Consider the following 10,214-nt stretch of genomic DNA (forward strand, 5'->3'; position numbering starts at 1 on the left):
CGCCAACCTCTCTAGATAGCAGCTTGAGGTCTACTGGATAGCCCTCGCAAGCATGGAGCACCGCACCGACGAAACCGACGTGCCGGGCACCGTATCTCTGGAAGATTGTAACGGCCCCCCTTCAAGCAAACATCTCGTACCCCCTACACAGACGCAGGCTAACGTGCTTTTCAAAAAAAAAAGTAAACAATGTCTCGGACAAGGTCGTCCTGCACCCGGTGCCGACGACGGACCCCAACGACCCGCTCAACTGGTCCTCTCTCCGAAAGACGGTCAACTACGGGCTGGTCCAGATCTACGTCCTGTTCACCTTTGTCCAGCTCGACATTGGCTTCACCGCGTGGAACCAGTACCAGGAGGAGCTGGGCCTGAGCGTCGGCACGCTCAACGGCGCCACGGCCCTCAACTACGCCGGCCTCGCCGTCGGCAGCTTCATCTTTATCCCGCTCATGCATAAGTACGGCCGGCGCCCGCTGTATATTGTCAGCACGATGCTGCAGCTCGCGTCGTGCGTGTGGTTTGCCCGCGCAAATACACAGGCGGACATGTGGCTGGCCAACCTGGTCTCGGGACTTGGCGGCGCCGTCTGCGAGACCGTGGTGCAGGTCACCATCTGCGACATCTTCTTCATCCACCAGCACGCCGTTATGAATGCTGTGTATTTGCTGTTTACCAGCGTGGGCGCCTTTCTCGGCCCCGTCGCGGCAGGGTACATCGTGGACAGCCAGGGGTGGCGGTGGATGTGGTGGTGGTGCGTCATCTTCTTCGGCGTCAACCTCTTGCTTGTGGTGTTCTTCTTCGAGGAGTCCAAGTACGTCGGCGCCATTCAGGGGCAGCCCGTGGCGGACACGGCGTCTATACAGGACGCGGTCAAGACGGACATGGACAGCCGGCACGTCGAGGAGAAGGCGTACAAGTCTGATTTCCGCATCAGCGAGGACGACGTCCAGCGGACCGAGTCCCGGAGCTACATTGACGGCGGTATCCCGATGAAGTCGTACCGCGAGCGCATGAGGCTGGTGACGCGCACTGACGAGTCGATCCTCCGGCACATGCACGAGCCGTTTCCTGTCCTGTTTACCTTTCCGGCGGTGGCGTTTACGGCCATTACGTACGGCAGCATGCTGGCCGTGTTTGCCATTCTGGTGTCGGTGCAGGCCATCTACCTCTTTAGCCCGCCGTACAACTTCTCGGCCGCCGGGGTCGGGCTCATGAACATCGCCCCGTTTGTGGGCACGATCCCCGGCGTCTTCATCGGCGGCACCCTCAACGACAAGTCGATTCTTTGGCTCTCAAGGAGGAACGGCGGCGTGTACGAGCCGGAGATGAGGCTCTGGCTGGCCCTGCCCTGCGCGATTGCCGGGCCGGCCGGCGTTCTCTTGCTGGGCGTGGGATTGGCAAATGTAGGCTGAGTGCTCTTTGCTTCGTGGGCATCTTTATTACTACGACTATAACCAGTCCATGCTAATCAACTGCTTCGCCAGGGCGTCGCGTGGCCGCTGCTCGCGGTTGGGTTTGGTCTTTTTGGCTTCACCCTGACTGTTGCTGGCAGTATTGCCTTGTCCTACGCCATGGACTGCTATCACGACGTAAGTAACTTGGCATGCCTGCACCCGGGTGATGGGAACCGGGTGTTATTTGTATTTTATTTTATTTTTCCTTTACACTCCCGCCCTGCCGTCGGATGACTGACTAACTGACTGACTTTTGCCTCGCAGATTGTCGGCAGCTCCATGATAGGCATCATATTCACCCGAAACGTGCTGTCTGTCGTGGTCCTGTTCGCGCTCACCCCCTGGATTGAAAGCATGGGCCTGCAAAACGTTCACATCTTGGTCGCCGGCATCTTGGGTCTGATTCTCCTTATACCGGTGCTTCTTCTGAAATGGGGCAAGAAGGCGAGAGCGCGGTCTGCCAAAGCTTATCGAGCCATGGCAGCACGTCAGTCAACGAGCAGGGAGCTGTAACCGGTTTCAGCCCCAGGAATCAATGGATAAATGGCACTCGCCCTAGACGCGCTGGGCGTCGACCTGGGGGGCAGCTTTACTAGACACGAGTCATTGTTCATTTCAATGTTGTGACAGAGTACGGCTAGTCGAAATAGAAACGCGCAGAGTGTGGTGTCAATCCGAAAAGCCTGAGCGCCCGACGTGACTATGTTGGTAGACCGGCATGTGTATGCATGCGATGTCGTGATGTGGTGTCCTTTGGTCACAGACTCACAACAGACAAGGCACTTGACGACGCATTTCCCGTCTCGATTCGTACACTCGTCTTGACCAAACACCGGCCCAATGAAGTCTGCGCATTATCCCCACGTAATCGTTTGCATTGAGCCCGAAAACGGGGGCAGGGTTGCGATAGCGCCCGTCAACGGCCAAGTCCTTCGGAACCGCCAATTCCGCACATCTTGGCTCTCAATGCCAGCACATGGCATTATTCAGCGGCGGTACACATGTCCCCATTCTGCGTGCGACTCTCCCCGGTGGCGCAGACGCTTACCCCCTCAATTGCTTATTTGCTCCCGGTCGTTCTTAACGGGGCCCTCCGTCTTCATCTCGCTCTCGGGGCTCAACGTCAGCGATGCATTAATGTGGCAGAGATAAACCCCAGGCACACCAACATCACCGGCCAATCAATACCCAGCTCATCCTGCTCCGGGCTGATTTTCCAGTGCGGCGTACGTACTCGACCTCGCCATGGCTGGCACAGACAAGCGCGGGCGCGACAGGATTCGCAACATCCTCCCAGACATCTACCTGGGACGATGGCCGACCGGACGCCTCAACTCCATCACCGACGTCCCCGGCGTCCTGGTGCATACGCAGTCGATTGAGCCGGATGACCATGTTCACACGGGCGTCACCACCATATTGCCGCGGCCGGACTGGCACGAGTACTCGAGCTTCGCCGGCGTCTTCCGCTTCAACGGCTGCGGCGAGATGACGGGCTCGCACTGGCTCAACGAGACCGGCCTGCTCTGCTCCCCCATCATCATCACGGCCACGTCCTCTGTCGGCGAGGGCTACCGCGGCGTCACCGAGTATGTCTACCGCCACCACCGCCGAGAGGGCGGCGAGGTAGACCTCTTTTTGCTGCCCGTAATTGCCGAGACGTACGACGGCTTCCTGAGCGACCCGGCGCGGTTCGCCGTGACGCCCGAGCACGTCATGCAGGGGATCCAGAGCGCCACCGCCGACGCCGTGCCCGAGGGCAACACCGGCGGCGGCACGGGCATGATATGCCACCGCTTCAAGGGCGGCACGGGGTCCAGCAGCCGCGTCGTCAAGGGCTACAGCGCCGACGGCAACGGGGTCGACTACACGGTCGGCGTCCTCGTCCAGGCCAACTACGGCCTCGCCGAGACGCTTTGCATCGGCGGCGTGCCCGTCGGCCGCATCCTCCAGAGAGAGGGCAAGCTGGCTAAGCCGGCCGACGCGCCGGAGCCACGCAAGGACGGCAGCATCATTATTATCGTGTCTACGGACGCGCCTCTCATCCCTATCCAGCTGCAGAGGCTTGCTCGACGTGCCACTGTTGGTCTGGGCAAGGTCGGCGGCTATGGAAACAACAATTCGGGAGACATCTTTCTTGCCTTTTCGACGGCGAACAAGGTCCCCGTTGGCGATGTGTCCATGCAGTCCAAGCCTGGGTTTAACGACTTCACGCCGGCGGAGCGCGTGGTAAGCATGTCGGATAATGACACCATGAACGGGCTGTTTGAGGCGGCTGCCGATGCGGCCGAGGAGGCTATTTACAATGCCATGTTCATGGCGGAGTCGATGACGGGGTACAAGGGCAGACATGTACCGGCTTTGGATCTGGGTGATGTAAGGAGAATTGTAGAGAAGAGGCTGTGAGTCATGGAGGGGAAACGGGTTTTCCCCAGGCTTAAAGGCACTGTTAGAGTGATGGAGAAAAAAAAGTTCCTCGTACCAATTGCGTGAAATGGTTGCAGTTGCACTGTGACAGTGAGGGTAGATTGAAGCAACTCTTTCTGGTAAAGGAGGTCTAATTACACCAAAAAATACCTTGCGATGGACACTCGACTTTAACAGTACAAGCAGCGGGGGTCATCGTTGCGATATATGCGGTTCCTTGGTGTACTCGTCTTTATCACAGTGGTAAGCAAGTAGTATTTGATCAGACCAAAGCACTGAGCTATTGCGCACTAGACCATGATGAACGACAGTGAATGCGAGTTTTTGGCGGCTCATCGAATGAAATTGAGGTGTAAAAATATGCTATAACATACTATCAGTTTATACTTGCTGATGAGCAAACACGTTTCGGGATAAGCCTTGGGCTATATTTTGCAGCCTCCCGAAAGCAGGAATACAGATACTACCTGCTCAGTTCATGAGTCATCTGTACTCTCTTGGAAACTTGCATCTTTCAATGTTACACGGATGTCACGTTGCCATAAGCCACGGGCCGTACCTTGAACATGACGATAGTTACACAAGGGCTTGAGACCTAACAGAGGCCTTAGGCATCTAGGACAGCCCTTTGACCGCCTCTTGATATAAATAAGGGTCACCCGCCCCTTGAGGCCTTGAGGAAAACCAAGGACCTTTGATATCAAAGCGAATTATTAGCTGAATATCGAACATTGTTCCAAGCCCTATAAATATAGCCCTTGTCACATTCAACGTCCGTAATCAGGTGGGAATTAACGGTAGCTTTGAGACTCAAAACTCGGTAGATAGAACTTGATTTTTGTATTTAATCACAACGCTATACAGGAACGCACCCATTTATACGCTCCACCCCTAAATGAATAGTTTATCCTTTAGCTAGAGACTAGCCGTGCGTTAAACCACGACGATATGATGGGTCAAGGAGGGCCTGTCGACATGTTGATCGCCATTGATCTCATGACACCATGCTAAAGGGCGAGTAAGCTAAGGGAAAGGAGCGCCGAGTACTAGTGGCCGATATGCATGGCTTCGGCGCTGGGCTTGGTATTTCGTAATACAAGAGGCGACACCGACCATGGAGAGCCCCATCAATGGAGACTACGACATGATACAAAATCGGTTGCTATCTCGTGTGCTAACAAGCTAGGCTATGTGATATCCTTCCCTTTACTAAACTCGTGCAAATGCGAATACAAGTCACGCCAGCACGGTCTTGGGCTACAACATGAATGTGCTGATAAGTGACATGTCTGGACCAGAGTGCATGTACATTTGTGCCATGACGCACTACATAGGCAGACCAGCTTGACAGGAAGGATGGTTGTGACTAGAAGATCCCGGCAGACTCTGAATCGCTCCGCAGCTTCAACGAGCGCAGCAGGCCAACATTGAACGAAAGACGACGGCTTGATCGCAACTTGTTTCCACGCCTAGATTGTGAGCTCGCCCGCAACCCCTTCACCACACGGCGCCGTGCACCGTCCATCAATGCGGGCTTATCCTGATATACAAACCCGGAAGCAGCTCTATCCTGCGGTCCGGAGAACCGAGTAAAATGACTTCATGAATAGCAAACTCGTTGCCCCCGAGCAAGACGACACTACCACTACCCCGAGAAGTGGACGTTTTGGACGGGACACCAAACCTCCAGAGATTGGTGGGCACTTTAGGCTCGTGAATCGCGTGGTACACCTGACCGAGAACCTTTTGCTCGCCAGCGGGAACCACGACACGAATCGCCGAGATGCCACGCGCACCACACGGATGCCGAGTCCGCAGCGGATCCTGCTCGTACGGGACGCGAAGATGTCGCGGCGTCCTGTCGAAGCACCAAAAGGGCAGCTTGCCCGGCTGCACGGCGCCGCCGCCGTCGTGCTGGGCCGTAGCCACCGCCCACTCCAGGACGGTGCCGTCGTCCCTCGTCCGGCCGCCCGGCTCCGGGGCGGTGTAGTGGATGGAGGCGCCGGCGCGGCGGACGCGCTCTCTCACGGCTTCGAATTGTTCCTCGTGGCCAAGCGTGTAGGCCCAGTCAATGACGGTGTTTTCCTTCTCCCGCCCCCAGCGGTGCTTCTTTCGGAGCTCGGGATCGAGGCCGTCGACGAATGCGATGAGCTCAATGTAGAAGCCGTCCTCGAACAGAATGAGCTTGTTGGTTGTGGCTCCGTCGGCGTGCGTTCCGCCGGGGGAAATGGCGAGGACATGCTGGAGTCGGCTTGGTAGTTGTACGAGTGTCGCATGAGACACGAGGACTACCACATGGTCCAGCAGCGGTCCGGAGACGGTCTCGTTGTCCATTTGCGTGGTGGTTGGCAAAGAAGTCTGGTATTGAATGGAAAATGCTAGCTCGCCAAGTCTAGGACTCCAGACATTGGCGCTGTGGTCCGGTGCTGTACTCCTAGGTGTGGCAAGGTGTGGCAAGGTGTGACAAGGTGTGACAAAGGCTCACTCAGGGCTCGTGAATAGCTTCAAATTCAGCCAACAATTGCATGCATCTTTCGGTTTTCAAAGTCCGTGGTTTTTTTTGAATCTAGGTCCTGATTTATTACCCTTATATATACACCATGTCCTATATGTGCGTAACCTGACCTAGGTGACTGAGGCATTTAAGCCATTGCTGCCTTGGGTATCTACCTCTTATCCCCCAACTCATCTCCCTGACCAGTCATCACTTCGTGTGTCGTGGCGATGCACTCCTTATGCACCCTTTATTGCGTTGCAGCCGGCGCCGGGTGCTATGGGTAATCCGCCGGATTAGGAAGGCCTTGGCATTTATCCTATTGACACAAGGGCAGGGTAAATGGGCTGGGAACGTGTGTTCAAATGTCAATTCAATAATCGATTTTGAGGTATCAAACGTCCTTGGTTTCCAGGAGGCCTTGAGGGACCGGCGGTCTCTATAAACCCTAACCCTAACCCGCACGTGAGCCGGGCTCTCGTGATACCTTCCTTTTTTGTTCAATGTTGTCTGGTCCTTTGCCGTCTGGTGTGACACGAGGCGGGGTTCGGAGCACGTCATGGATCCGTGTCCTTCCCTGCCGACCTGGACATTTCCCAGAGGAGTCTTTCGTCGGCATACCTGTCATGCGCGGCAGGACTGGCATCTGGCTGTCGTGGCTGTGGTGAACCGAAAGCTGCCGTTGCGTGGATAGGGCCATGACCGGGCGAAACACGCCTGGGACCATGGAGAGTTCTTGTGGCTTGCTTTCGCCCGCGGCCTTGCCCAAAACATCATGCAGGATCCATGAACCACAACATGGCCACTATTGGTCGTGTATACTTGGGGCCTGATAACGCATGGCCCCTGGCAAGAATGGCAAAAAGACATGACGGCAGCCAAACACCTCCAACACCAACCCGTGTACGATGCCACCAAGAGAGAGAGAGAGACGACCTCTGGAGGCAGATTTCCCGCTCGGCCGGCGACATCATTCTTTCCGTGATGGTGCTAGCCAACGCCATTTGCGCCATTGCCTCGTTGGGGGAAACTTTATCGAAGGAAGACGGGAACTGCTTCTGCAGTGGCCACATACTCCAAGGTTGACTGATTCTTGATTTTTTTTTTTCAACCAGCAAAACCGGAAGGAAGATGCTACGAATAGTATATCTTGCGGCAGATCTGGCCAGCCGAGTGTCGCGACAGCTCTTGATGCCGCGGGCGGCCAACGACGACATCCTCCCCCCTCTCAAGTTCAACGACAATGGCACGTTCCAGATGTCCATCTTCTCAGACATGCATTTCGGGCAATGTAAGCGCCGACAGCAACGGTTCCATGACAGCCGCTTCAATTGTCGCTAACCCGGCCCATCTCGTCACTAGCTGAGTCCAGCACCGGTCCGGCCCAAGACCGCAACACGGTTCGCGTCATTGGCGATGTTCTCGACTTTGACCCTCCCGACCTCGTCGTTTTGAACGGCGACTTGATCAACGGCGACACCACCCAGAGCCACAACAGCACGCACTACATTGACCAGATCGTCGCCCCCATGGTGCGCAGGAACCTCACATGGGCTTCCACCTACGGAAACCACGATCACAGCTACTCCGCGGACAGCGCCGACATTCTCAAGCGGGAGCAGATGTGGCCCGGGGCGCGAACGCGCAAAATGGTGACGGCCAAGGACGCAGGAACCACAAACTACCACCTCCCCGTGTACTCGGCAGCCTGTGCCCGCGACGGCTGCGCCCCCGAGCTCATCCTGTGGTTCTTCGACAGCCGCGGAGGCTACTACTTCCAAGGCGCCGCGCAGGCCAACTGGGTACACGCCAGCGTCGTCGCCTGGTTCCGCGAAACCAACGCCCTCTTGACGAAAAAGTACCAAAGGGCCATTCCCTCGCTCGCCTTTGTCCACATCCCCATCCACGCGACGTGGGCGATACAAACCCGTGCCAAGCCCAAGCCTGACTACCAGCCCGGCATAAACGACAAGCTGGCCGTCTCGCAGCAGGGCGAGGGCTGGTGCCGCAACAACAGCCAGCAAGCGACGTGCGACTACGGCGGGCAGGACGAGCCCTTTATGCAGGCTCTGGTCGATGTCCCGGGCCTCATGGGGCTCTTTTACGGCCACGACCACGGCAAGACCTGGTGCCACCGGTGGGATTCCCGCCTGCCGGGGATGGATGTCGCCGGCAACGGGCTCAGCCTGTGCTACGGCCAGCACTCGGGGTACGGGGGGTACGGCGACTGGATCCGCGGCGCGAGGCAGATTGTCGTGAGGCAGGACGAGCTTGCCGACTTGGCTGTCGAGACGTATGTGCGCCTCGAGTCGGGGGCTGTTGTCGGTGCCGTGACGCTGAACTCGACGTTTAACAGCGACTGCGAGCGTTACCCGCCTACCCCGAATCAATTTACGTACATGGACAAGACTGTCAATGGGCGCGTCAAGGTGTTTCGATCGGAATCGACGAGGTTGGGCGGTTGGGATGCGTGGGCGTCTGGTTATTACGGCGTGGCGTGGGTAGTCATTTGGCGTGTATTCTTTTGAGCGAGACGAAGTTGGGCAACTTGAGCAAGGAAGCTTTGTGTCTGGGGGCACAAGTGCTATCTGGTAGCCTATACGAGCATTAATTGTGTTGTATTTGTTATAGTTTTGAGGCAGATGAAGCCATGCCGTTGGTTGTCTGCGCGTGCAAGGTGCATATGCGTCTTGAAGCATCTCGACCGCAAAGCAGGCCGGGTCAACACGGGGCTCAGCCGTTGCTCCAACCTCAAGCCAAGATGCATTGTCTTCTCACTCCTTTAGCTACGGGCTCTTGGTGCGAAACGTGTGCCAGATGTAGTGCATATTAAATGCTTGTCTTGGGGTAAATTCCGTCATGCAATCGCTTCCTCACATTAGATGTTCGCTTCGACTACAAGCAATGCGGTTGGACTTACTCGTAGGAATACCCCATGTAATTATGGATGGGATCGAGACCTGGTGAGAATGGACAAGTGTCTTGCCACTCGTCACAAGTATAAGTGGCCTTTGCTTGGGCGGGAGTGTCGAAAATATGGTCGCCCTGCCCATCACAGCCCCCTTCAAATGTGTGCAACAGCCCCAGCCAGTGACCAGCCTCGTGCACAGCTGTTTTCCCCTGGTTATATCCAGCGGTAGCGGTGCCAGGAAAAGTCGTAGGGCTTACGAAGCAGCCATCGGAAGACAAGGGGACGGTTTGGTCTATAAAGAGGTTGTCAAAGGATATGCACGCGCCGATTCCTAGACTTTGGCTGGGGAATTTGGGAACAAATAAATTAAGAGTGTTGGCATCACCCCTGTGGTATCTTGCAATCATGGAGGCGAGATCTTGGTGATTTTGTATAGTAGCGTGGAAGGCATCGTTCCAAAACAAAACGTGTCGCATTGTGAATGAAATACCAGATGGACGAAAAGCGTTGTTCAACACATAGAGCTGTCTCTTGGCCGCCTTTCTAAGCTGCAATGGGATGAGCATTTCTCCGCAACAGGATAAATCACAACATACGAGCTTTTTGGGAGCACCGTCGTCTGGTGCCACGAAGTGCAAGTACAAGTCAATGCTAATTGGTTGGAGTGCCTGATTTTGCCGCTTCTCCATCAAGGAACTGCTATTGATGGCAAGAGTCGAAGTTTCTGTACTGCAACGCAAGATTCCATCGTAATCTAGACTGTCTTGAGCTGCTGCCGCAAGAATGAGCGCCAGGGGTATTGAAATGATGAAGCGCATATTTGATAAAGAAATAATTCTTGGATATAGACGGCTGGTTGTGAGAATCAAAGATCAAGGTTAGATGTACGGTGAAAACAAAGTGTACGGAGTGAATGCAACATCTCGGC

General features: G+C 55.7%; 5 protein-coding genes across 5 annotated transcripts; 3 read left to right on the forward strand and 2 right to left on the reverse strand.

Annotated features, from left to right (window-relative positions):
- Nucleotides 1-52: 52 nt before the first annotated feature.
- G6M90_00g094410 (uncharacterized protein) lies at nt 53-1,967 on the forward strand (the record flags this gene model as incomplete). The annotated part of the gene is made up of 4 exons (XM_014685319.1): nt 53-107; nt 184-1,403; nt 1,485-1,589; nt 1,719-1,967. 4 exons carry the CDS (start codon nt 53-55, stop codon nt 1,965-1,967), a joined length of 1,629 nt encoding a protein of 542 aa, XP_014540805.1.
- Nucleotides 1,968-2,699: 732 nt separating this feature from the next.
- Nucleotides 2,700-3,860, forward strand: BAPA_2 (Beta-peptidyl aminopeptidase BapA; the record flags this gene model as incomplete). Its single annotated transcript, XM_014685320.1, has 1 exon — nt 2,700-3,860. One exon carries the CDS (start codon nt 2,700-2,702, stop codon nt 3,858-3,860), a length of 1,161 nt encoding a protein of 386 aa, XP_014540806.1.
- A 1,545-nt stretch (nt 3,861-5,405) lies between these two features.
- G6M90_00g094430 (uncharacterized protein) lies at nt 5,406-6,215 on the reverse strand (the record flags this gene model as incomplete). Its single annotated transcript, XM_014685321.1, has 1 exon — nt 5,406-6,215. One exon carries the CDS (start codon nt 6,213-6,215, stop codon nt 5,406-5,408), a length of 810 nt encoding a protein of 269 aa, XP_014540807.1.
- Nucleotides 6,216-7,506: 1,291 nt separating this feature from the next.
- G6M90_00g094440 (uncharacterized protein) lies at nt 7,507-8,903 on the forward strand (the record flags this gene model as incomplete). The annotated part of the gene is made up of 2 exons (XM_014685322.1): nt 7,507-7,666; nt 7,738-8,903. 2 exons carry the CDS (start codon nt 7,507-7,509, stop codon nt 8,901-8,903), a joined length of 1,326 nt encoding a protein of 441 aa, XP_014540808.1.
- A 388-nt stretch (nt 8,904-9,291) lies between these two features.
- On the reverse strand, nt 9,292-10,104 carry G6M90_00g094450 (uncharacterized protein; the record flags this gene model as incomplete). The annotated part of the gene is made up of 2 exons (XM_014685323.1): nt 9,292-9,834; nt 9,883-10,104. 2 exons carry the CDS (start codon nt 10,102-10,104, stop codon nt 9,292-9,294), a joined length of 765 nt encoding a protein of 254 aa, XP_014540809.1.
- Nucleotides 10,105-10,214: the final 110 nt, after the last annotated feature.

The sequence above is a fragment of the Metarhizium brunneum genome, chromosome 6 (assembly GCF_013426205.1).
Source record: "Metarhizium brunneum chromosome 6, complete sequence".
Taxonomy (NCBI): Eukaryota; Fungi; Ascomycota; class Sordariomycetes; order Hypocreales; family Clavicipitaceae; genus Metarhizium; species Metarhizium brunneum.